Here is a 26,924-nt window from a genome sequence, read left to right on the forward strand (position 1 = left end):
GGTCTTTTTCCCAAACTTTATAGTAATGCATATTTCATATTGATCTAAACAAAAATTCGAAATTATTACATGAACTCTGAAAATCGTGTTTTATATATATTAACCGTGTTATTTAACCATTTATTTATCATATGACATTGATATTGATAAATTCTATAAAATTAAAATTAAAAAAAAATACTACATAAATTTTCAAAATCGTGTTTATATATTAAATTTAAGTTGAGACTTAAAAGACCTGATTTGGTCAAGTTTTTTGTTCATTTTCAAGATGTTTCTTATATTTAAATTTATTAAATGGTTTTGCTGTTAGTCCAAACTCCAAAGGCGTACTTTATTAAGGAGACGCCATAACTTTTGTAATGGAGACTAAATATTACAAGATCCGATATAATTAGCAAAGGAAAAATGCTAAAATAGTAAAAGAATGATTGAAAAAGAGAAGAAAATCACAAGAAACGCGGCCAACCCTAACTTCTCCAACAAGGAATCTCGGCAATAACAAACAAAACAAAAGAATCGTAAAACCTCCGTCAAGACCAAACTGCATCGGTCTGATTCGAACCCCAAACGAATCAGACAATAGCAAGAGACACTCCTTCGAATATACCAAACTTCATTCTTTGATCTTTTTTTTTAAAAGGATGCTAATATCGCGTTTCCTAGGGTTTCTTGATTTTCATTGATCTTGTTTCAAGAACATGGGAAGCTTTCGTCGCCGGACTTTTTCATACGATAAACTTCCCGCCGAACCCATTAGGCTCTCCGTTCTCAAACTAGATGGCACGACCTTCGGTAAATGCATCATCATCATCATAGTATCTTTAATCTGTGGTCACTACTTATCAATAGGCGTTGGCTAGCTTCGATTTTAATCTATATTTACTACGTGAAGATGTTAATGTAACGAGCTCGGCAACCGTTAGGGATCTCAAGCTTGCCATAGAGACTGCCTTCAGCCACGTCCCAAAGAAGGGACCCTCCAAAATCTCATGGTACTTTTACTAGTTAATTAACTTAACTTATATTTTCTGTCCCGTTATGGTAAATGCAGATTTCAAACAATGTGTTATCATGGTGAAGGTCACACGTGTGGGGACATTTCTGCTTATGTTATGGGGGTCAGAAGTTAGTCACCGATACAGAGTGCATCGGAAGTTATGGCATGAAGGACGGTGATGAGGTTTTATATCTAATCATTCCATCTTTCCATTTAATCTAATGTAAGATTCAGTACATAACAAGACGTTATTACAAATATGTTTCAGGTAAGATTTAAGAACCATGTGTCTGGCGGCAATGCCGTATTGAACAAGGGATACTCTAGGAAATCCAAACAAAAGAATTTGTAAGTCTAATCATTTTTGGAGGATTATTCTTTAAAATCTGAATACATAAAGGCTGGCCCCGGACCTAATGGAGATTATAAGCTTAATTCCCGGAACTTCCACTGTTAACAAAAAAAAGTTCTAATTCTTTTCTAGCTGGTTCTTGATGAACAATGTTTTTATTCCTTTTCATTTGTGACAATCCACAACTTTTTGATTCTTAACTAAAACATGATATTATACTACGAATAACAGAGAACGGTTAGGGCCAAAAAATGAAGATGGGGAAGTGAATAGAGTGGAGGAGATTGATCACGGCTCTTGGGATGATATTGAGAAAGGAAGCTTGGTGAGGTATGAGGATGATGTCTTGGAAGTTTCACCAGGAGAAAACAGGACTTGTCTAACCACTGTCCACGGTTGCTGCTTTGCTTTTGGTCTGAAGGAGCTTCTTGGGTTTGGCAATGACAAAAGCTATTACTCTTTGAGAGATACATGGAGAGACGACTAATTGATTTTTGTTTTCTATCGGTAAAGAGTTTTGGTCGCAGGACACATTTATTTAACTTTGTAATCACAACAAAATGATCAAAGTATCATGTTATATTACAAAGGATAGTAATGTTCAGGGAAGCTTTATACAATGATCAGTAAGTACTACATATTGTGCCTTAAACAAAAGTGGAAACAAACAGAGCCTTTGGCAGATAACCACAAGAAAAAAAAAACAACTCCAAAGGAGCTGTAAATAGTGACCAAGAAGATACACCAAAAGCTCTGCAACACCATGACCTAAAACCAAAGAACAAAGATTCCCACCAGAACTGGACTGAACATACAAACAGAGATAGTACATAAAAACTTTTACTTGGTTATAAAATAAAATATAATACAATTCTGAGTTTATTACAATAATCAACTGTTTAACACATACCAAACACACAAACAAAAAGACATATATGAATAAGTATTTCCTTTTTGAAGGTAAAAATATCTTAGTTCCTTGAGATTTTAAATACTTTTCAGGAAGCCAAGTTTGATTACACACACAACACACACAAGAAGAAGAAGAAAAAGGAGAAGAGATTAAGTATATTCTTGAGTTGCAAATAAATCAATCATACAAGCCCTCTTGCTCCCACACATCCACCAGAAAATCCACCATTTCCTGCCCACAATCATTAGTCATATATCAAAATCATATTTTACAAAAAGAAAAAAAAAATCAGGAAAGTTGCAGAAAAAGTGCTTACAGGGAGAGGTATTGGACGAGAGAACCGCTTGTTCATACCCAACAAGCTCTCATATGTTGCATTCCAGCTGCAGAAAGTCATCGAATTTATTAGCAAATGCAAGACAAAGGGAAAAAAAAAAAAGGTAACTTTCACCAACCTTATTGTAGGTTCTCGAACTTTAGCCTTTGTTTGTGAAGAAGATCCATTTGCAAGCCACTGTTGTCTAGTTTGCAACCAGAGGCTCAATCCTAACCATTGAAGAACAAGAATGAGAATAAACAGAGCAGAGGGAGGATCACTGGAAATTACAACTCACCATTGTTAACAAATTCATTGGGGTTGCTACTACTTGCAGAAGCAGCAGTGATGTTAGTGAAGCTGATAGAAGAAACGCTTCTCTGTGACTGCATCGTGCTGTTGTTATCCATCTCGCAGGTGCTTGTGCTCCAGAAATCGTCTGACACGCTCGTCGGCTTCTTCACTAGACGACCTTGAATCCTTAACCCTTTAGACGGCTCATCCACTGCAACTATAAGCGGTGGTTTATTGCAGCATCCAAAACAACCTCTGTACTGTTCCAAAACCCCATAAAACCAAAAAAAAACGCCAGTGAGAAAAAAGATACAGAGCCAAAACAGAGAGATAGCTGTAGAAAAGGAAACTACTTTCAATCTTGAAATGCAAGCAAGAACCATATATGAGCACAGTTTCCATACAGAGAGATAGAGCAGTAGCTAACCTACCTAACCAACAAATACAAGGAAACAGTATAGCCACAAGATCTTAAAAGTTCAAAACTTTACTCATCCTCTTAAACATAAAGGTAACACACAAAACACAAGACAAAAGGGGAAGAAAGGTCCAGACAGACTCACCCCATGCAACCAAGTAACTGGTAGATCCAAGAAGGGATATGCATCTACAGCAACCAAAGTAACGACCTTCTAATCAACACTCTGATCCCTGGTAAGAGAAGTCTCACTATCCTGCCAATTTCAAGATCCAATTTTTTTACTCTGTTTTTTTTTTTGCCAAAAAATCAATCACTGAATCAGGAAAAAGATAAAATAAAGGAAAATAACCTCAGAAATGGCATATTCGGGGGAAATTAGGATAAGGGTTTTGTTCAGCCACCTCCCTTAGCAGCTTTGCTTGATTCAAGATTCAAGAACAGAGCGTCTTCTTCTTCTTTTTTCTTCTTTATTCGACTTTTTTTTCTTTTTCTCCTGCAACTTGTGTGTGTGTGGTGGTTCTGCAACTCCCCCAAAAAGAAGGAATAGGAAAATTCCGTTTTTTATTTTCACAAATAAAGTTTAGCAGTTATTTTCGTTTTAACTAACTGTTACTTCGTTGACAAAAAAAAAACTAACTGTTACTTCTATAATAAATAAGTAAATAATACTGAAATATAAGTTTATCTACCATTTAGATAAAATAATCATAAATATTCCCCTATTTACATTTAATATTATTCTTACAATTATAAAATTTTAGATTGGAAAAAACAAATAGTGGTATATCTTTTTTTGGTCAACAAATAGTGGCATATCCGAAATTAAAATTGTACTTGTAAAAATTTAATTTAAAAGCACTGATTCCCAAAAAGCTTTGCTTTTTTATATTTTGCTTTAAAAGAAATAGAAAAGAAAGAGATTCGTGCATGTGAGAGCCATTGTGGTCCTTTTTATGTTCTGTCAACGAACATTTTGACATGATTTTCATTATAAATTAGAGAATTTTCAAGCTAAATTAGAGGGGACTTTATTTGGTTCGTTGTTGATTTGATTAGTGAATATCAAAACAATTTGAGAATATACAAAAAAGAAGAAAAACATTAATGAGTGAACATGGATTGTATTTGTGTCGGCAATGTTAATGGATAAGTTGAGTTATGTCGCCATCTCAGTTATTGATAATGTGAAAAAAGTCTTGAAGAGTTTTGGTTTGTTGTTTTTATCCATAAGTTTTATTTAAAAGGGTTTAGACTTTTTTCACATTAAACTCTTTTCTTATTGTCTCAACTCTTATTTAAACTAGACTTAACTAACATTAACCGAAATTACACATTCTGCATATAGTAGTAGTATGCAATGCAAGTGTTACATCGCTTAAGTAGTGAGGATGGGAGGGAGATAATTAGACTTTTCACCTAAAACCTTTGCGTTTGTATCAGGAAACAACTCAGCACCAGCAAGATTTGTTACCTCTCCGTTGGTACCAATGCTAATCGGATAACTAAGTAAATGCCCCGGTAGATCATGATCTCGAGGGTACACTTGTGCTGAGTATAGTCCCCATAGCTCGTCTGCCTTTGCATTTACCATTCTTATGCATTCTTCGCTTTCAGGGAACATGAATGGATTGGTTATAATCCGTAGATGTTCAAGCCATAGTGATATCCTAAAGCTGAAAACTTGACCCGTTGGCTTCATTTGATTGGTAGATAGCAGATGGTTAGGTTGGTATGCTCCCATTGCGATCTCTGAGTCTCGACCTCCATCCATAGACCGTTGGTTAATATTTGCTGATCCTATTATTATGTATTCATCATCAACTGCATAGAAATTGGAAGTTAGTAACTTTATATGTAATAAGAATATTATTATTTTGAATAGTTTTATGGGACTACTCTTTGACGGGTTCATGTAGACCTGTGATTTTTGTCTGATCCGAACAGAAAATCTTGTTTTTGCTTAGGAGTTTGGTTTAATTCGGTTGATTAAAAAAATTGGTTATCATCTTCAGTTCAGATTATTTTATCTTCTTTTTATAAAAAAAAAACCTAACCTTACCAACTCTAATTAAAAAAACATAACTAAACTAACAAAACTCATCAAATTTGAAACAGTACTAATCAAATTAATTTGAAATCGAACTAACCAAATGTAACCTAAATTAACAAAAGTAATTTATCCGGATTTTAAAAAAAATTAAACTGAAATCTAACTAAAATAAAAAAAAAACTTTAGTTAAATTTGGTAGGATTTTTAAAAACCCGACTAACCGAACACTAAACCAAATGGGATCAAACTTTCCGGTTTAAACTCGGGCAAAAAATTTAGGCCGAAACAAAACCGAATAAACCGTACTAACCAAGCCCGCATGCATATGTTCATGGGCTTTTGGCCCACTCCAAAACATAAACTATATTTCCTTGTCGTGCAAGGTGGGTGTTGACTTACCAATCATTATTTTAGAATGAACATAGATCATGAACCGACGAGATTCTTGAGCTCTTGCGTAATCAGAATTAGCCGCTGGTTTCTCAGGAGCCGAGTACTCACCCGCCTTGTTAACTTCCCGGTTCCCGAGGCAGAAAAACGTTAAGTAGTCTCTAGGGTTTGCATCTAGACCTTTCTTCCTAAGAGCAATGACGATATCAGTATACATCATCTCCATTGTTCTCCTTTGCCAGTCTAATATTGCCTGAACCGATGCAGAACCAGGTTTCCCTTCAGGCCATAACGGTATCACAACATACACCGAAAACCGCTCACCTGCCTCGATCTTACTCACGATCTTGAGAGAAATCTCTTTGGGAATGAGATGTAAAGCGTTGATCTCATTTATATTAATGTCTCTAGAGCTCCATCCAAAGGAGCTTCCTAGGAAGTATTGGTTCTCAATGTAGATAAAGTGTTTGGCTCTCCTTATGGCGTTAATGTAAGCGTCTTGTATGCTTCTTTCGATGACGTTATCTTTTCCGGTTATAAGTCCTACGCTCGAAGCTTCACGAGGATCCTCAGGGAATCCTCCAACCGCACCATCATCTATCGACCGGAAAATTTGGACCGTCCAACCTTCAACATCGTCCGATTTTACAAATGGGAGTGGCGGAACTGTGATCTCTGCTAGCCGTTCCATTGATACTAGGTACCTTCTACCACTGCCTGTAAACAAACAAATTAATGTCTAAGGAAATAACGATAAATGCTTTGAGTTTCTAGGAATGCGATTTGTTCATGAGCTGTATCTACATGCGATTACTTTTCACATTAAAAATAGGAAAAGGTCATAATTTTACTTCATTCGTTTCATAATTTTTTTAATGTGTTCACACATATTAAAAAAATACATTGATTTTATATCATAAATTACTATTTTATGTGATTAGCAATTTTTGTAAGGTTAAACCAGTAGAAATTCAATACACTTATTTTTAAATTCAAATTTATAATTATCAAATTATAAACAGAAAACAAAAAAAATTATGTTCATAAAACAAAGCTTATCTCAAAATTTTTAATTTTTGTGGAATTGGATGAAATATTTTCTTCAAGTGTATTTGCAAACACCAAATTCAAACGAAGCTTTTTAAGTTAAATAATTAAAATAAATATCTTTCTTTCCGCTATAATAATTTAAAACATGAAACTATTTAAATTTTTAAATGGTGCATGTAGATATATGTAGGGAAAGTCATATAAACTTTATAACTTGTTTTTTTTGTGGTAAAGTCGTTATAAGATGTAACTGGAAAACAAACTGTTGAAGCCTAGTGTTATTTGTTACAATACCTTGTTTCATCCATCTCTGTTCAAAATTGTACAAAACATCCCATGCCGCAGGACCATCCAGCTTGCAGTGAATATCATGCCAAGGCTCACGTGGACCACCTTTTTTAATCGATGCTCCATCAAAGTTCGGCTGGTGAAAGTCATTAGAATGTAAATTATTCAAAGTACCGAACAAAGGATGCTCCTGAGTATCGTACCTCCCATCACAAAGATCAATCCCTCCAAGAAAACTTACTACCCTTCTCTTAGTTTTCGTCTCTTCCACTTCAGCGTCCACCACAACGGTTTTCTGATGGTGAGTGAACATCGCAGCCACCTCAAACCCTTGAACAATGCTCCTACCGTTATCAGGATTCCGCGGACACAGAACGCAACGCACTTTCGTGTTCTTGAAGTAATTGTAAGTTTCTTGATCATGAGTCATCATCAAACCGTCTCTCTTGAACGCTTCGTTAGACGTTCTATCGTGCCACACAAGCATCAGAACCGTCACGTTCTCTTCAGCCTTCTTCTTTAGCAATTCTCCTAACTTTAGGTTACCTCCTTCTCTCGGCCGTTTAGGATCTCTGATCAATGTTATGTCGGTATAGACCGACCAACCTGTGATATATATCAAATGTTTTGCGTTCCATATAGCATCGAAAATATCTTCCCAACACCGATGATGACTGTATATCACTTGTCCTCCCGAGAGGGCAATGTCCTGGTAATCTTCGAGGACATGAGCGTCTTGGTAAAGCGTAACCTTGCAACCTTCTCGTTGGTTGAAAAATGCGTTAGGGACTCCTTTGAACGAAGGTATAACGATACCACTGTTCCAGTTCACGTCTTGTGTTACGCTAGTGAACGTTACACGTACATGGATTTTCGAACCTCCTTTGATAGGACTCTTGTGCTCGTCTAAAAGGTCGAGCCATCGGTCTACAGGTTGCCCTGTGATGACTTCGGTGACAGGTAAATAAGCTCGACCGATCAAGCTCGCACTGACCGGTTCATCTTCTTTGACTGTGAATACGATTTTGGAGATTGAATGTGCGGCGTATAGATGGAAAGATTGGAACCATTTAGGATGACGTCTCATCGTGGTTCGAGCCACCCTTGCTCTGTCTAGGTCAACGGTTGCGTAGAGATGTCCTCCTAGTAAACTTGTGCATGAGGACGTTAGACTCTTCATTTGAGATTGATTTTTCGTCCCCGTCGGTTCCTTGTTTCCCTATTAATCATCGTGTTTTATTTTACAAGGTACTGATCTTTGTCAAATATATATATAAATTTTTGTTTTTTTTTCTTTGAACTACGTCAAAAATATATATATAAGAAATGAAATTAGATTTTTTTTTTAAGAAAGGAAATGTAATTAAATTCCTCTTCAAAAAGAAAAAATGAAATCAGATATTACTGGTATGCGGAAAAAAAAGATACTGCTGGTTTTAATATAATATGCTAAAATCATATTAGTTATTTAGCTATTTAAGACTAATAAATCCACTATATTACTAATCCTGATTAATTTCAAAAGTTGTGTGTTTATAAGGATCTCAATTTTTGTTAAAAAGTTTGTGTTTGTTCTTTAAGGTGTCTTTTAAAAAGTTGTCCTTGATAAAAATTGTGTTTGTTCGTTAAAGTGTCCTTCTGTTAAAAGTTGTATCTCTTACTTGTTCAAAATAACAATTCGTGTATTTATCCAAATTAATTCCAAAGATTATTAATAGATAAATATTTATTTAAAATTAGAAAGTTGTGACTTTTTGAATAAGTATCTTTACAAATAACTAATTTTAAATTTAAAGGATGCAACTATTTAAATTGAAAAGATGTGACTATTCAAAGAGATTTTCAAAATCTATAAATAGTCCATGTACATGCATTTCTCAAAATAAAATTTTTCACTACTCTAACTAATAATAAAATGGTGAAAATATATCTTATTTGGTTTTAATATATTTGTAATTTTATAACATATAAAGTATACATGATAATTTTGTAACAAATATATATTTCTCAAAAAACAAGTATATAGAATGTGGCATATTATTTTCTATAAAAATGACTTCCTATGCGATATCTCATGGATTTTTTACCTAGTTATATATATAATACTAAACTATACAATCCATTATTTTTTTTTCAGAAAAATACAACTTTATCCATAAAACTTCAGTTAGCTTGTCCAACAAATTTTAGTTAACATTTTTAAAATATTATGAGATTAATCATAATAAATTCGGACTATATTGATTATCATACATACCGTGCCGGTGCAACATAAATTGAATCTTCCGCGTTGATGCAACCTGTCGATTCTGTATATCTTCACTTCAAGAGTTCCATGCAGCAGCAACTGTTCCGCCATATTCTTTTCCACCTACAAACTATTCTATTTTTAGTTTAAAATATAGGTTTGAATAATTTTCGTGGAAAGTGGATGGAATTTTCTTGGATAAGTATTATATATAACAAATAATAATATTAACAAACCACAAGGTATAAAGATAATTTCCCTTTTGAGGATATTATTTTGCTAAAGGCTCCTAGCCGATTATGGCAATATAAAGTATGTAAACATAGAGGTACAATATAAGGAGACAGCCGAATTTGAAAAAATGAAACGTTTGGATCAGGATTGTGGATTACTTGAGAAAACTGCATGGTTTTGATTACTGGAAGAAAGAGGTGAAGTCTGTTAATGGGTTTTAGACAATATGTCTTTCTTAAGTAATCCTTTTCTTGTAGGCCTAACGAAGATAGGGGAAGTCCAAAATGGAATATTCTTCCTTTGCACATTAATCTGACGTATACAATTTATTCCATCCCAATCCATTACTATTCTAAATCTCTGTCTACTGAAGTAGCTGTATATGGAATAAACCGATTTCCATTAGAGCATCAGCATTGGATGTCCTTAAAATGTGGTCCTTAACATTTTTTATTAATTTGTTGTGCTTAAGAAATTTTGGTAAGAACTTAGTTAAAAAACCAGATTATTGGTAGGACTTAATTAAGTATCTTAGGAAAATAATTTTGATTTGTAAATGTAGTGACATATACAAAATAGAAGTTTAAAAAAATATATACATAAATAAGAAACTTAGCATTACAATTGAAAATTACAAACTTAAAAAAAAAATTACATGTTATTTCAAAGATCTCCAAATTTATTCCATATAAATTCGATCAAATCAACTTTTAAGCGTTGATGGACTTGGTTATCCAGAATTTGTTGCTGAGGATCAATTGCATTGCCGAGATCAACCGCATTGACGAGATTTGAACCCGAACCGACGGAATATGAACGCACCACACCTTTTCATTCCCCTTCTCCTTCATTAAATTCTGAAATGTTTCGGAGAGTGTATGATCCTCGTTCATCTTCGACAATCATATTATGGAGTATGATACATGCTTTCATAATATTTCCTATTTTTGTTTTATCCCATAAATTAGATGGATTTTTAACAACGGCGAATCTAGCTTGGAGGACTCCAAAGGCACGCTCAACATCTTTTCGCACCGATTCTTGGGTTTTAGTAAATAATGAATTTTTCGGACCCTGTGGTAGTCGGATCGATTGAATAAAAGATGCCCATTTCGGATAAATACCATCTGTTAGATAGTAAGCGAGATGATACTCCCTTCCGTTGACAGAGAAATTGACTTGCGGAGCTATTCCGTCAATAATGTCATCAAAAACATGTGATCGATCTAGAATATTAATGTCGTTCAGAGTACCTGGAGCTCCAAAAAACGCGTGCCATATCCAGAGGTCATATGAAGCAACGGCCTCCAACACAATAGTTGGTTTATTGGTTCCTCGTGAATACATACCTTTCCAAGAGGAGGGGCAAATCTTCCACTCCCAATGCATACAGTCGATGCTTCCAATCATCCCTGGGAAGCCACGTTCTTCTCCAGCATGAAGTAGTCTTCGGAGATCCTCCGGTGTGGGACGTCTTAGATATTGATCGCCAAACAAGTGGATTATTCCCGCACAAAACTGGTGCAAACATTTTCGAGCAGTTGTCTCGCCAAGTCGGACATATTCGTCAACTGTATCAGCCGCACCACCGTAAGCCAATTGACGAATTGCTGCTGTACATTTTTGGAGGGGAGATAAACCAGATCGCCCGGCTGCATCATGTGTTGGTTGAAAATATGGTACTTCGGTTGAAAGATGATGCACAATACGCATGAACAATGGTTTGTTCATTCGAAACCGTCGCCGAAATAATCTAGAACCGTATGTTGGATTCTCGCTAAAATAATCATTCCAAAGCTTCTTGTCGCCTTGTTCCCGGTGTCTTTCTATAAAAGTATGTTTTCTTCTCTCTTTTGGTTCTAGAATAGTGGAATGGGTTTCGAAAAAAATCTTGTAATGGGGTATCAATATCAATCTCATCATCATCATCATTAGCATGGTGGTAATGATAATGGGAAGAAGATGCCATTGAAGTAGAAAAGAAAAAGATGATTTTGAAGAGAAGAGTGTTGTGAATGATTTTGAAGAGAAGGTGTAATATTTATAGCCTTCAAATATATGATCTCCCGTGAGGCTTCAATCTCAACTCCCGTGAGGCTTCAATCTCAACTTCCGTGAGGCTTGTGTACTTGTGTAAAGACAGAAACAACAACATGTGATCTATAATTTATGCAGCATGTGATTCTCGATTGTCTTCTTCTGTCTTTTTAATATCATAAAATATATAGAACAAAATAGAAACATATTACAATAACATATGACAAGAGGAAAACATTGTTTCATCCATACAAAATATAGAACAAAATTGAAACATATTACAACAAGTAGGAGTTCATTACACTCCGAGTACATTTTGAGTTCATTACTTAAACATAAAAACATCAACAATGATCATCCTTACTTAAACATCAGAACCATTCCTAGTACAACTACAAGCACAACCATAAGGGCAACAACGATCTCAAACCCATTCATACCCCTAGTTTTCTTCTTACCTAACTCAATGACTAAATTCTCAAGCCTAAGAAGCTTTTGTTCAGTCTCATTACCAAACGTAGAGGTATCATGGGTCACAGTTGGGATGTAGTCACTCGCAAACGCTAGACTATCTACCTTCTCAGCGAGCTGGCGAACCTGACTATCCATGGCTCTCATCTCCTCCATTACTGCCACGTCCCACCATTTATAAACGTGGCAGTCTCCGTCGTCGACGTTCTCACAGGTGCAGTACATGCGCCCCGGATCATTCGTTGTGTGAGAAGTGGCTAAAACCGGTACGTTCCCACAGTAGCATTCCTTCGGGAAGCCGAACTCGACTTCAGGCTGTGGAGGATAACGAACCCGCGAGGCTTCAATCTCAGCTTGGTCCAGTAGTATATCAGCTTCAAACTCAGCGTCGGTTAATCCGTCTCCATAACCGAACTCGACCTCAGAAGGTTGTGAGTAGCTATACACTCCCATTGCTTCTGTTACCTGAGAATAATCAAGACGTTAGTACAAAACATAGAACAAAATAGAGAACAAAACATAGAACAAAGCATAGAACAAAACAATCAAGAATATAGAAAACAAAGTGCATATATTGATTGACAACTTCTAGAGATATTACATAGGTTTCTTGCTTCATTAAAACATCATTTAAAAGGAAATTACAGAACGACATTATGCTTGATAACTTCTAAATCAGAGCTAAGAGTTTCTGCTTGACAACTTCTTCAGCCTCACTAAGCGGTTCCTTCTTAGCAAGGAGAGTGTCAAGAATGGCGAGCTTGGATAGTTTCTCCTTCTTCTCCAAATCTATCATCTTCAGCTCACACATTGTCTTATAGTCCTCAATAGTCTTCCCTTTACCAGCTCTTCTAGCTTTAGCAGCCTTCACACCTTCAGGTCGCTGCTCAACGTAAGGAACTTGACCCACGTCCCCAACGTCACCAAAATTGGTGCTTGAGTTTTGCGAAACGGGTTTACATGTTTTTCTCTTGGAACTGGAAGTTGTTTTAGGCGGGTTCAGGCTGCACCATTTCTGTTCATATCTCAGGATACACCACGCATGCTCAACTGTAAACTTCTGGTTGTGAAGCTCGTAGTAGAGTTATGAGCCAGCTTTAGAACGTCGTTCTCACTCTGTCCACTGGTCATTCGTCTCTCTGCAGCAGCGAAAGCTCCACAAAACTTGTTTGTCCAGTCGTTGATCTTGTGCCACCTCTGCTTACAATGGTTGTGCTCTGTCTTCAGACCCCCCGCTATAACATGAGGACTAGCTGCGTAGTACTCCTGAACTCGGTTCCAAAAGGTGCTTGACTTCTGATCATTGCCAACTATAGCATCCTTCGATGTGTTGAGCCAGGCGCTGATAAGAACCTCGTCATCAGCTGGAGTCCATTTCTTCCTCTCCCTACGCTGTGCGGGTGTGTCTTCAGGTGTAGGTGGAGCCTCAGAATTTTGGGAACTGAAAGGGGGGATTTCTGAGGATGGAAAACTTTCATAATGAAAGTTTTCATTACCAACATTTTCACTTTGGCTGTGAAGCAGCCCTACATAACTACTATACTGGCTATATTCATTCGTTGGATCCATTAGACGAGGAAGAGAGATAATACTTAAGAAAGTGGAGATGTGGTTGGTTTATGAACTATAGAAGGGGTTATATAAAATGTGAAAGGTAAACAAGCAATAAGTTACAACAACTAACCATTATCTACATATGTCTAATCAGAACTTATTACAGAAGTAAAGCAAGTTGCGGAGGAGTTAAAATCAAAGACATACTGCTTTAACTACCAATATGAAGCTAACTCTAATCAGACACTTGCCATTTTAATTTAATCAGACAATAAACACAGAAGTAAAGCAAGTTGCGGAGGAGTTAAAGCCATTTGCATTTACTTACATCAAGACAGAAAATAAACACAGAAGTAAATTGAACACGGTTTCACAACAACCACAATTGATCAGAGTTCTATACACGGTTTCAATGCAAGTAATCAGTTCATTATCACTACCTATCTTTGTTGTAGTGGAGAAGAAGAACAATTATTATCAAAGGTAACCAAAAGAAACGACAAATAAGAAGAAGAACCTTCACTTATTATTATCAGTTCATTATCAAGTGATCAGTTCATAATCAAGTGATCAGTTCATTATCAAGTTCATTATTATTATCATTATCAAGGTGGAGAAAAAGAACTATTATTATCAGTTCATTATCAAGTGATCAGTTCATTATCAAGTGATCAGCACCTTTACTTTCTATCAGTGTTCTAGCCTAAACGCATTCAAACGAACCTATCAGTTTCATCACATCTAACATTTAACAACAAATAAGCACAACCAAACTAACAGAGCAAACACTTTAACCACGCAAATAAGATTACCACCAGAAGCAGTTTACAATCACTGATACACGCAAACAACTTTACAAACAAACCAACATGCAATCCCAATCAAGAGTAGATCGAGAACCACAACAAACTACATGCAAACAAAAACCGCAACGCAGTACATGCAATCGACTGTACACCGAAAACAAAAAAGATAGAGAGGGAGTTAATTACCTTTTCCGAAACACCCGAGAGGTTACAATCGCCGATAAGAGACAGAACGCGAGGAAGGGACAAACGCCAATCGAATCGCCGTGGAGAGGATGGAGAGACGCGAAGAGAATCGCCGTTACCACCGCTCGAGACGGACGCCGACGAGAGAGAAGACGATGAAGAGAACCTAGACGATTCGCCTCCAAGAGAGAGAACAGAGAGAACGAGAAGAAGAAACATAACAGAATGAACCCGAATCTGGGCCTTTCATCGCTCTTGCCCCACCAGTTTTGCATCAACGGCCAGGAACCAAACACGTGCCTCGTAAGGACGCGAAATCATGTTTCTTAAATTAGGGGCGTCCCAACGATATTAGCCATTTTTGATTTAAATTTCGACCATAAATGCTAAGAGATTTGGCCTTAGATACGCCGATAATCATGGTCTTATAGTGATAACATCTAAGCCATATGTCAAAATGAACAAGATTAAATCTGGTTCTGATATTCAATAATGTTTTACGAGGGGAATGTCAATGTTAATATTAGATTTACTGTTAGTTTACTGGACATTTAGCGTTTTAAACGATTATTGGATTTTTTTTTGAAAAAATTATCAGTGGATTCCACTTGACCACCAGGGTTAGCGTTAAATCGCAAGAATACGTGGGTCGGCTTCAGGAAGATTAGTCTTGGGCCTAGAAAGCCTTTAGATCACCCCCTGATTAATAAAAAAAAATTATCAGTGGATTTTGGAAACAGACTAGTTGTTGACAAAAAAAAAAAGGAAACAGACTAGTTACTCTTTTCAAACCTACGCATAAAACATAGATATGGAGTAACAAAAGATATTTGGTGCATCACTTTTTATAATAACATACATCATTCTCAAACAGACTAGTTACTCTTCAAATCCCTCTGACAATTAGATTATTGTGATTCGAACGTTTAGTCCTACCACGACAAGAAAAGCTTTTACCAATAGCATGGTTACTATACTGTGGGTAGAACAAGCAAGCGACGTAGACAAGACAAATCAATGGAGTTAATTAGGGGAGTGTAATTGCATGCAAAATAAGTATCTGAATCGTCAATTAACCCTTCCCATAATGTGTCTACTACGATAATTAAACGTTTAAAAGTGTTAAATTATGCAAATATCCTATAGTTATATACTCATCTATGAGAATATGAATATTGTTATTCAGTCATTAAATAAGAAAAAATCCCAATAAAAAAATAAAGAAATATATAAATTCATAAATTGGTAAACACTTCCGTTACATAGTGGAAACGTTATTTCAGGATCTCACCAAACAAACTCGCTGTTCCACCACAACCGCTGTCTCAGTCGCATGCAATAACCACTGTCCGGAGAGAAAACAGATCATATTCAAGAAAAAATGGGGAAAGGCGGATCACTAAGCGAAGGCGTGATCAAGAACATTGTCCTCTCCTACACATACGTAGCGATATGGATCTTCCTCAGCTTCACCGTCATCGTCTACAACAAATACATCCTCGACAAGAAGATGTACGACTGGCCTTTCCCGATCTCCCTCACCATGATCCACATGTCCTTCTGCTCCACCCTAGCGTTCCTCCTCATCAAGGTCTTCAACTTCGTCGAGCCCGTCTCCATGTCGCGTGACACGTACCTCAGATCCGTGGTTCCCATCGGCGCGTTGTACTCACTCTCCCTATGGCTCTCAAACTCCGCTTACATTTATCTCTCCGTCTCCTTCATCCAAATGCTCAAAGCCCTCATGCCCGTTGCGGTCTACTCCATCGGTGTCTTGTTCAAGAAGGAAGGTTTTAAGTCGGAGACTATGGTTAACATGTTATCTATCTCCTTTGGTGTCGCCATCGCTGCTTACGGAGAAGCTAGATTTGATGTGTGGGGTGTGGTTCTTCAGCTAGGTGCGGTTGCGTTTGAGGCGACAAGATTGGTAATGATTCAGATCTTGCTTACTTCTAAAGGCATCACGTTGAATCCCATCACTTCTCTTTATTACGTTGCACCATGCTGCTTAGCTTTCTTGTTCATCCCTTGGATTGTTGTGGAGTTTCCTGTTCTTAGAGAGACCTCTAGCTTTCATTTTGATTACGTTATTTTCGGAACGAACTCGTTCTGTGCGTTTGCTTTGAATCTTGCCGTGTTTCTTTTGGTGGGGAAGACCTCTGCTTTGACCATGAATGTTGCTGGTGTGGTTAAGGACTGGTTGTTGATCGCATTCTCATGGTCGGTTATTAAGGACACTGTGACACCTATTAATCTTTTTGGTTATGGGATTGCGTTCTTGGGAGTTGCGTATTACAATCATGCTAAGTTACAAGCGCTGAAGGCTAAAGAGGCTCAGAAGAGTGCTCAGCAGATTGATGAAGAGAGTGGTCGCCTTTTGGAAGAGAAGGAAGGTGGGAGGAAGACTGAGCCAGAGAATTGATTTTGTTTGGTGAAGTTTAAGATTTTATTTTATTTGCTTTAACATACATTTTGTTTGAATAAGAGCTTGAAGGATTTATAAGTAGATGGAAGACAAGTTTTGGTTTATGATAATGGGACCTAAGAATTGCAAGTTGTCTTACAATTTGCCTTGGTAGGGAATCTGAGTTTAGGTTTTGATCTATTTGATATTTGTTTTTTGGTTGTTTATGATTATGTTTTGTGTTATTTATCAATATTTGTCGACTGAGTTTGAGTTCTTATGTTACTGGTTTGGCTAACTATGAATTGCATATTGCATGAATCATCCATCCCAGTTTCATTTTAATGGAGACGGTAACAAAAGCATCATTTACCAGAAGATTCGTGTAACTAGAAATACTACTCTCAAGACCAGGTGGTTCTCAAAATTGAAATCCCTTGTTAAATTCAATAGAAAGATATGATGAATCGTCTAAGTACACTAAGAGTGCATTCCTCTCTTTGTCTCCACCGTATGTTTCTCGGATTAGAGTTTAGGCTAATTTTAAGTTACATAAATATATCACAAACTAGATAAGTTTACTGCTTTGAATATGCAAGTCCTTGGAGCTTGTCGAGGTGACGAGAGCTATGAAGCCTGTCACTGAAGCTGAACATAATGTTTGTTTCCATGAATGTCATATTCAACTCCTTGGAGCTTGGTTTCAGTTCTCTTTAGGGAAGATCAACAAGAAAGGGACCCTAATGTTATATGATATCTTGCAGTCATCAGTCGTATTGGGATACATGTTAATACTTCCAAATAAAATGTAGCTTTTGTTGTAGGTAATGTGGCCGTAAATATATTATGATCTCTTGTAGAAGATGAAGTAAATGTGCCTGAAGTGCCTCCAGAGAAAGACATGATCACTCAAGGTTGGCATCTTCTGGTCTGCACCTGATTTTATATATACTTTGTTATTCACTCATTCTTGATATCGGACAAATCTGTTTGTAGGAGATGATGCTGAGCCTGCTGAAAAGCCATCTGCTCGTGCCTAACTGTGGTAACAATTTTCGAAATGATGTGTGGAATGTAAAAATGCTATCCCCCATATGGTCGATCCTAATTAACTCTTACTACGATTTGTATATCTTTAATTTGCTTTTGGCTAATATTTATGAGTGTAATTCAACCAAGCATTTATAGAATAGAGATATTTGAATTATTCTGATCCAAATGGGCTATTTTTGTATTATTTTTTGGTTTACACAAATAGGACAAAACAAGAAAATTAATATTTGGTTCAGATAGTTTTTGTTGAAACCAATTTTATGGTTAGTATAATAGTTTCATTTAAAATCACTCTGGTTCGGTGATAATAGGTAAATATATGGCAAAAAAAACAAACAAATCTATCTATCTATGGAAAAAATATCATTTAAATCACCAACTTTCAAATTTGGTTGAAATAAAGTACCAATTTTTATGTAAAAAAAAACACTCAACTTATATTGACAAACAATTTTAGTTTAAAATTTCGTTGATCATACCATTTTAGATCTATCGTTAGTCAATTGTTAAAGTTGATTAACAGTAGGCCTAAAATGGCTTTTAAAGTTGACGATTTTGGTAGAAATATAAATCAAAATTTTATTAAAAACATTTGTATACTTTTTTTTTTATAAATTTACTTGTATTGAACAAAGTGGATATATAAGATATCCATATATATCCGTGAATATTCGTAAATATCAATAATTTTTTGGATATCTAAAAAAATCGGATATTCGTATTTTCTGAAGTTATGCAAATAAAAAATAAAATATCCGTAAAATAAAATTCAAATTATAAATATTTTAAAATATTTTACTATTCGATCCGTGCCCATCCATGATGCAGATGTATCATTCTGTTTTGTTTGTTTTGTTTTGTTCTCAAGGTTAACATCTCTCTATTACTTATAATTTGTAAATGCACTCATATCACTCCAGCAATCTGCAAACGTATGATGATTAGAGTCCAACGTATGATTGATTAGGAACGTGTTGGTTCTTAGAGTCAAAGCTCTCTGGTGTAGATCCTGGTCAAGGTGACCTGTATTGGCCAATAAACAGTTTAACTGATTTTGGTCATAATGTGGTCAAGGTAACCGGTATTTTGAACGGAAACAAAAGAGTTAAATATCGCACTCTTACAAAAACATTTCCATCCAAAACTGTACATTCTATTACATTATTACATTATATATTCCTTCCGTTCATAAAGAGTGTCACTTAGACCATTTTCACACATATTAAGAAATTCATTAACATGTATTTATATTTCATTAATATCACACATCTAACCAATATTATTTTAGATAAATAGTTTATTTATAAGATCAATGCATTTTCACAATAATTTGAGATGAAAGTTGTATAAATTACATTGGTATTGTAGAATGACATTTTTTTGTGAAACAAAAAAAATAAATTAAAATGACACTTAATATAAAACAGAGGGAGTATTTTTTATTAGAGTTGAGAAATATATATGAGGGAATATATATGAGTGAAAATTTAAAAAATGAGTAATCAAATACTTTTATTTAGTAAAAACTGTATAAATAAAGATCTTACATTATATGTTTAGGTGACTAAAAGAGAGTCAAACTCCACTAGAGTTTCCTCCAGGACCACCATAATTAAAATTGAACTGAAGATCAGTATACATATGATCACCGTATCTTAATCCATAGCACTTTGCATTATAAAGTATCTTATCAGTGGAGAAGAATCGAATCTACGTTGGTCATAATCAGAATCCAAAAGAATTCCACATTTGTGAAAATTGCTGAACCCGATATAAATACCGAATGGATCTTGTTTTATGGTATTTTGGATTATAGGTATTATTCGAACCGAACCCGAATTTAAATGGATATCTGATAGGAAAACATTTAAAACTCCAGAAAGATCTTGTATAAAACATGATCTCAGTTCCTAATATGTATTCAAAATACATTAAGATATTTGAACATCTAAAATAATTACCTATTACATGAAGGTTGGTTGTTCTATTACATGAAGGTTGATGGTTAAAGGTTGAATTTTAAAAAATTTAAATTTATATTTTTGTTTTCATCAAACAATGTTTCTCATTTCATGATAATGTGGTTTTCGTTTTATGTTTTCATTATTTAGTTTTTTTTAACAATAAATATGTTTTCCTTTTGATGTTTTCCTTTTGTTTGATTTTTAATTATCATGGTTGACGTTCCTTTCTATTTCAAATCAATTACTTATGTTTGGTTACAAAAAAATATAAATTAAGTATTTGAAACCCGAATAAAACCGATTTTACTTATGTTTTGGTTATAGAATAGGTACTAATCAGATATTTTAAAACCAAAAAATCGATTGGGACCGAACTCGAAAGTACATTGGGTTGTACCGGTTCTTAAAGATTTACTAACCCTGACCCGAATCCGACAGAATCCGAACCGGTTCCAAACCAAAATTTCAAATAAATCTGAATGAGACTGATTTTAATAACCCGGAAAATCCAAAATCCGATAAGATAAAACAGAAACCCGATTGGGACCCCGAATGCCCATACCTAATTATGATGTGTGGAATATAAAAATTATATCCCGCATTTTAAGATCAACTCCCGATCCTAATTAACTCTTACTAGGATTTGTATTATCCTAATTTGTTAATATTTATGAGGGTAATCCAACCAAACATTTATAGAATAGAGATATTTGAATCATTCTGATCCAAATGGATTATTTTTTTGTATTTTTCTTTGGTTTTACCACAAATAGGATAAAACAATAAAATAATATTTGGTATAGATAGTTTTTGGTTCAAATCAATTTTAATCTTCGGTTAATAAAATAATTTCATTTAAAATCAATCTGGTTTGGCGACAATAGTTAAAACTTTTTTTGTCACTGATTGTTATCGATTCAAATCCTTTCAAATCCATTCACAAATACAAATGGATCTTAATTATGAAATTATCTTTCACCCATCACAAGCACCACATAAATAAAACCATAACATAGCATAAACCGAAATAACCATAAAGGGCCCTAATTCGAAACCATCAAGTGATTAAACCGTGAACTGAAAATAAACCGAGAAAGAAAGAGATCCATCAATAAGCAAAAACGAACAATAAAGAGATAATAAATGCGAGAATGTTAAACGTTTTTGTTTGAACACAAAAAATACAAACAAATCTTTCAAATTGTAATTAATTGTAATCAAACAGTAAAAACATTTTTTGTTTGAACACAGTAGTCAAACATATTTTTTTTTATCAAATCATAACAAAAACCCTCTAAATAAAGTAAATATATTGCTATGAAAGACAAACCAGAGAAGAGAGAGAGGAGAGAGAGAGAGAGAGAGAGAGAGAGAGAGAGAGAGAGAGAAGAGAGAGAGAGAGAGAGAGAGAGAGAGAGAGAGAGAGAGAGAGAGAGAGAGAGAGAGAGAGAGAGAGAGAGAGAGAGAAGAGAGAGGAGAGAGAGAGAAGAGAGAGAGAGAGAGAGAGAGGAGAGAGAGAGAGAGAGAGAGAGAGAGAGAGAGAGAGAGAGAAGAGAGAGAGAGAGAGAGAGAGAAGAGAGAGAGAGAGAGAAGAGAGAGAGGAGAGAGAGAGGAAGAGAGAGAGAGAGAGAGAGAGAGAGAGAGAGAGAGAGAGAGAGAGAGAGAGAGGAGAGAGAGAGAGAGAGAGAGAGAGAGAGAGAGAGAGGAGAGAGAGAGAAGAGAGAGAGGAGAGAGAGAAGAGAGAGAGAGAGAGAGAGAGAGAGAGAGAGAGAGAGAGAGAGAGAGAGAGAGAGAGAGGAGAGAGAGAGAGAGAGAGAGAGAGAGAGAGAGAGAGAGAGAGAGAGAGAGAGAGAGAGAGAGAGAGAGGAGAGAGAGAGGAGAGAGAGAGAGAGAGAGAGAGAGAGAGAGAGAGAGAGAGAGAGAGAGAGAGAGAGAGAGAGAGAGAGAGAGAGAGAGAGATCTACTTTTCTCCGGCGAGCGGCCGGCGCGTGAGCGTGCGTGCCGCCGCCGGAGCTTCTCTTTCTGTCGTCAAAATTGTTCGTCTGGGGATTCTCCTCTGTCTCCTCCCCGGTTTCGCCTTGTCCGAGCTCTGGCTCAGTCATCGACGGTCGCCGCTTACTCGTGTAGTGAACCGACGGCTTCGGTGGTCTCGATTCTGGAGTAAAAACGCAAACTGGTGGTGAGGATGTTGCGGTGAGGTCGCTTCTGCAAGTGTAGAGTTTCGATTCCGGGAGGCGGAGGCTTTTAAAGCTCCGTCGTCGCCGGTCTGTCTCCGGGGGGTTGGGGATACGTAAGCTCAGCCGACGCCGGCTCCTGCTTCTGGGTGACGAAGGCTTCCACAGTCTCGTCTCGTCAGCTCTTGGTGCCTTTTATCCGTGTGAGGTAGGGTTGGATTCAGGTTTTGAATCGGGTTTAGATCGTGGTTCGTGGATGCATGTGGTCGCGGCTTTGAGTAAGCGGATGAGACTTTGAAGAGATCGATGTAGCTCTCTACAGTGAGGACAAAAGCGAAAAAAGCGATGGTGGTAGTGGAGGCTCGTCGGGAATACGAGCTCCAGTGAAACTAGGGTTTCGGAAGCGGTGCTTCGGTGGCGTTGTGAAGCGGCGGCGGTCAGGTGGAAGCAAGAGAGACGCGTGGTGAGCTGATGGTTTAGATCTGCCCACGTGTCCGGCTCCTTGACGCGCGGGCTGGCTTCAACGCGTTTGGGCTGGAGTGGGCTGTAGGCCCAGCTAGCTTGTTTGTGGAGGCCCTAGATATATGGGCTTTGTTTGTTTTTCTCGTTTGGGTTTCGGCCCTGTTTTAGTTTGTATGCTCTGGGCTTGGCCCATTTCGATTCTAATAAAAACACTCTTGACGGAAAAAAAAGTAAATATATTGTCAAATAAAAAACAAATCTTTTGAATCCTAATAAAATCTGTCAATAATGATAATTGTTTTCCATTTATAACCTTATAAACTTAGTCAAACTAAAAAAAAACATGTTTCCAGTTATACACAAAAAGAAAGTTAATAGGTGTGACTTTTTGTTCGTAAGGAAGGTCCACTTTTCTGTCATGATGTTAGGTGTTCAATTTGTCTAAAAAAAAGTATATGTATATCTTTAATTATTTTACTAACTTTTATTTTGAAAACGTATTTGGTTTTAATATAAAAGCAAAAATAATTGTCACAAGTCATCAACTAAAAATAAAGTTAAACTCGCAACGAAAAACTCTAAGCTATTGTTATCAGTTAAATTATATTAGAATCTATATTTTTTGTTGAATATTTATACATACAATTTGAAAATGTTGAAAAACTAAACTGAACTGAAAAAAATTATAATACAGAATCTGCGGACAAAAATCTAGCCGTCGTTAAAAAAGTGTCAAAAATCCATTTGACATTTTTTTATGAAAACCGTTATTTACTAATTTAAATTGAAACTAGATTTTGATCTGCGCTTTCAAAGCGCGGATTTATTTTTCTTTATTTTCTTTTAATTGACAAATATTTAGTAAATGTCATATTTTCATATATTTGTATTTTTTATAAAAGATTTAAGCTTTTTATCTTTCGTTATCGTGTTTTATTTTAAATGAGTATAGGCCTGAGCACAATATCCGGACCCGAAGAACCAACCCGAAACCGATCCGAAAATCAGGGTCCCGAACCCAATCAGACCCGGAGTAAATATCCGAATGAGTTCTAAATTGCTATATCCGAAGAACCGGTCCCGAACCCAATCTGAGAACCAAATGAGTACCCGAAGATACCCAAAATGTGAATATATATCTAAAAATATATGTTATAATTATATTTATAATTATTTTAATATTTTAAATTAATATTATAAGTTAAATATAGTAGTTATTTTCGGTACTTTTGAGTATTTTTGGATAAAATATGATAGTTTGGATAAAAATTTACCCAAAAAAACGGTATAGAATATATATTTTTGGTTACTTTTGGTTACTTTTGATTAATTTGGATACAAAAATTTGACCCAAATCAGATACTTTGGTTACTTTGAGTACAAATAACCGAATCCGTTTTAGATACTTTGGTTATTTGGTTATTTTTCAGGTTCTTATGCATGAGAACCGAACCCATCCGGACCCGAAAAGATCCGACTCGAACCCGACCCGAAATTTTATAATACCCGAATGGGGTTTAATTTCAAAACCCGAAAAGCCCGATACCCGAAAGAAGCGATCCGTACCCGAATGGGTACCCGAACGTCCGGGTCTAATGAGTATTTATGTTTAGAAAATTAAACTTTATTTTTAATGAATTAAGTTGGTATAACTCTGATAATTAATTTTATTATGTGGTTAATTTTTAAATAAAAAAATTATATACTTTTAATAAAGATTTATACTTTTCAATGAAATTTTTTTTTTTTTATGAATGCTTAAATTATATTAAAAATATAATAATTAAGTGATTAATTTTTGCTTACTACACAAAATATTAAGAATGGTTGAAAAGAAATTATTTGAACTTGGCGAGAAAAATAAGAAAGAAAAATAAGAATTGGATCTGAATTTTTAATCAGCTCAAATGGCCCAAAAGAGATCTGATGTAGACAGTGGGTTGAATCCAAAAAATGATCTAATATAAATGTGTTATTAATATTATTTGATTCCCTTAATGAAATATATAATGTTAGTAAAGAAAATGACATTTTTAATAAAAAATCAATAAGATCCTGATTTAATAGTATAGATTCAACATTCCATTTCATTTATAGCCTTACCTTAATTAACTCAGTCAAACAAAAATTCATGTTTTCACTACAAAGAAATAAAATTGTGCGTTAACAGTTAGTACTATTTTGCTTCTCTCTTTCATCATTGTGTGTGTATATAAATAGTACAGTATTTTCAATAAGGAGGACACAAAACAAATAAAATGTCAACCATACTTAGGATGTCGCTTGTTATGCATCTATTATCTCTTCTGCTTTCAACAGCTATAGCTCATTCTAATCAAAGGACAATGCCTCTCAAATCTTTCAAAGTTATTTTAAAACACAACTTGAGACACACTGTTTCTTCTGCTATCCTGATATCTCATGTGTTTTTTCTTGTTCTTGACAGATAAGAGAAAACGTAACATATGATTGCGTAGATATTTATAACCAACCAGACATCAATCATCCCTTGCTCAAAACCCACAAAATTCAGGTACATTGCTTCAGATTTCTTCTGTACGTTTATACATGTATAGGTATAAATATTTGGTTATACAATTTTTTTTTTCTTTTTGAAGATCAAACCATCAGTTTCAAGACCTGAATTAAAGATGCAAACAGGCAAAAACGAAATATCTAACAAAAATGAAATAGAATGTCCAAATGGAACTGTTCCTATATTGAGAAGCACAAAAGAATTTATCACAAACTCACAAATATTTGCTGAAAAGCATTTTCATCCGCTATCAACTGATAGTCCGGGAACGCATGTAAGCACTCATGTCAATTTTCTTAATACGACATATCTAATATTGTATGTTTAAAAAAATGTTTTATGTATATAAAACAGTATGCCATTAATTTAAATGGTTTTTATAGGTTGCTGGAGTAAGATCATCCGGTGGTCCATTTCGTGGTGTAAAAGCTTATTTTAGTGGATTTAAACTAAATGTGGGAAAAGATCAAGCCTCATATGGTCAAATATATGTAGGCAGTGGATCTGGAAACCAAGTCAATTATATCTCAGCCGGCTGGATGGTAGGTTTTACATTTTATAAGTATATTCTTTAATCCATTTGCTACGTCAATTTTTTGAGTATATTCTTACAGTATTGCAATTCTGTCTTGTTAGATAAATCCAGATTTATTTGGAGACCAACGTGTTTGGACATTTGGATTTTGGAAGGTATGTGGATGCAAACAAATTATTTTTGGTGAATACCTTGATCATATAACATGTATGATATTAAATATTGTTTAATAGGGTAAGGATGGAAAAGGATGTTACAATACTGCATGTCCAGGGTTTGTTCAAGTATCAAAGGTGGTTCCTATTGTCGAGCCCAATGACCTTAAGCCAGGGGTCCCTGGCTATTTGTATTATTCCATTCATCAGGTTATTACTTATAATCAGTTTATAAGCAAACTTATGTTGATATATTTGACTATAACATCTCTAGACTAGTATATTTTGAACTGATAAATGTACATGTCATGTCTCTTAAAATATGGAAACAGGATAAAAATACAGGAAACTGGTGGATTACACGATTTTTGAGAAATGCACCTAGTGTAGATATCGGTTATTGGCCGAAAGAGCTATTTAACCTTTTAGACAATGGTGCAAATATAGCTGGAGTTGGTGGTGTTGTTCAAGCTTCGCGTTCTGGTTCAAGCCCTCCCATGGGTAATGGTAATTTTCCAAATGGAGACCGCCACAATTCAGCAATTTTTACAAATATTGAAGTCTTGAATTCCAACTATGAACAACGCAATATGAACTCTTTTCCTATCAATTATTTGGTAGATAGTGAGAAATGTTATAGGTTAATCGTTGGTAAGAGAGGAGTTTTCTATAAGTATCCACTCGGTTTCTTTTTCAACTATGGTGGTCCGGGAGGAAATTCATGTGGGGTTTGACATTTGTGAATGTACTCTTTAGTGCTTCAAAAAAAAAAAAGAATGTACTCTTTAAATTTGGCATTTAATAAATATATTATAAATTAATAAAATTCAAACTGTTATGCAGATGTGTCATTCTTGTTTTTTTCTCAAGGTTAACGCCTCTTCATAACTTAACTTGTAGATCTGACTCTACTTAGTAATCTAATAATCAACCCACTACATTTGTATGGTTTAAAATATAAAAAAATTATTCTTTCTCACTTAGTTATGAATAGCAAGGAGCAGAGCCGTCTAACCAACCATCCTTATACA

At 35.4% G+C, this 26,924-nt stretch overlaps 6 protein-coding genes across 8 annotated transcripts; 3 read left to right on the forward strand and 3 right to left on the reverse strand.

Moving 5' to 3' along the window:
- The first annotated feature begins 463 nt into the window (after positions 1 to 463).
- On the forward strand, positions 464 to 2,169 carry LOC108806953 (uncharacterized). Its single transcript, XM_018579170.2, has 5 exons — positions 464 to 795; positions 896 to 995; positions 1,084 to 1,183; positions 1,269 to 1,348; positions 1,584 to 2,169. The coding sequence occupies exons 1-5, from the start codon at positions 702 to 704 to the stop codon at positions 1,837 to 1,839; spliced, it is 630 nt and encodes a 209-aa protein (XP_018434672.2). The 5' UTR covers positions 464 to 701; the 3' UTR covers positions 1,840 to 2,169.
- A 7-nt stretch (positions 2,170 to 2,176) lies between these two features.
- Positions 2,177 to 3,838, reverse strand: LOC130496157 (uncharacterized). Of its 2 annotated transcripts, none has more exons than XM_056987992.1 (6): positions 3,646 to 3,838; positions 3,439 to 3,549; positions 2,880 to 3,130; positions 2,721 to 2,811; positions 2,582 to 2,648; positions 2,177 to 2,496 (listed from the first exon to the last, which is right to left on the reverse strand). In XM_056987992.1, exons 2-6 carry the CDS (start codon positions 3,480 to 3,482, stop codon positions 2,443 to 2,445), a joined length of 507 nt encoding a protein of 168 aa, XP_056843972.1. In that variant the 5' UTR covers positions 3,483 to 3,549; positions 3,646 to 3,838; the 3' UTR covers positions 2,177 to 2,442. The 2 variants fall into 2 exon arrangements, with proteins under 2 accessions (XP_056843972.1, XP_056843973.1); XM_056987993.1 differs by lacking the exon at positions 3,646 to 3,838 and adding an exon at positions 3,229 to 3,306 and having other exon boundaries at positions 2,880 to 3,135.
- Positions 3,839 to 4,404: 566 nt separating this feature from the next.
- On the reverse strand, positions 4,405 to 9,676 carry LOC108806866 (phospholipase D alpha 3). 2 transcript variants are annotated; one of them, XM_018579072.2, is made up of 5 exons: positions 9,559 to 9,676; positions 9,332 to 9,452; positions 7,081 to 8,293; positions 5,746 to 6,453; positions 4,405 to 5,117 (listed from the first exon to the last, which is right to left on the reverse strand). In XM_018579072.2, exons 2-5 carry the CDS (start codon positions 9,431 to 9,433, stop codon positions 4,672 to 4,674), a joined length of 2,469 nt encoding a protein of 822 aa, XP_018434574.2. In that variant the 5' UTR covers positions 9,434 to 9,452; positions 9,559 to 9,676; the 3' UTR covers positions 4,405 to 4,671. The 2 variants fall into 2 exon arrangements, with proteins under 2 accessions (XP_018434574.2, XP_018434573.2); XM_018579071.2 differs by having other exon boundaries at positions 9,332 to 9,445; positions 9,559 to 9,631.
- A 711-nt stretch (positions 9,677 to 10,387) lies between these two features.
- On the reverse strand, positions 10,388 to 11,287 carry LOC130495572 (uncharacterized). The gene has a single exon (XM_056986983.1). It carries the CDS (start codon positions 11,285 to 11,287, stop codon positions 10,388 to 10,390), a length of 900 nt encoding a protein of 299 aa, XP_056842963.1.
- Positions 11,288 to 15,898: 4,611 nt separating this feature from the next.
- On the forward strand, positions 15,899 to 17,114 carry LOC108810421 (probable sugar phosphate/phosphate translocator At5g25400). The gene has a single exon (XM_018582534.2). The coding sequence runs from the start codon at positions 15,992 to 15,994 to the stop codon at positions 17,030 to 17,032; it is 1,041 nt and encodes a 346-aa protein (XP_018438036.1). The 5' UTR covers positions 15,899 to 15,991; the 3' UTR covers positions 17,033 to 17,114.
- A 7,811-nt stretch (positions 17,115 to 24,925) lies between these two features.
- LOC108811049 (uncharacterized) lies at positions 24,926 to 26,627 on the forward strand. Its single transcript, XM_018583112.1, has 7 exons — positions 24,926 to 25,033; positions 25,114 to 25,200; positions 25,286 to 25,477; positions 25,587 to 25,745; positions 25,840 to 25,893; positions 25,972 to 26,103; positions 26,226 to 26,627. Exons 1-7 carry the CDS (start codon positions 24,926 to 24,928, stop codon positions 26,625 to 26,627), a joined length of 1,134 nt encoding a protein of 377 aa, XP_018438614.1.
- The last annotated feature ends 297 nt before the right edge of the window (positions 26,628 to 26,924 follow it).

Source organism: Raphanus sativus, chromosome 6 (assembly GCF_000801105.2).
Source record: "Raphanus sativus cultivar WK10039 chromosome 6, ASM80110v3, whole genome shotgun sequence".
NCBI classification, from domain to species: domain Eukaryota; kingdom Viridiplantae; phylum Streptophyta; class Magnoliopsida; order Brassicales; family Brassicaceae; genus Raphanus; species Raphanus sativus.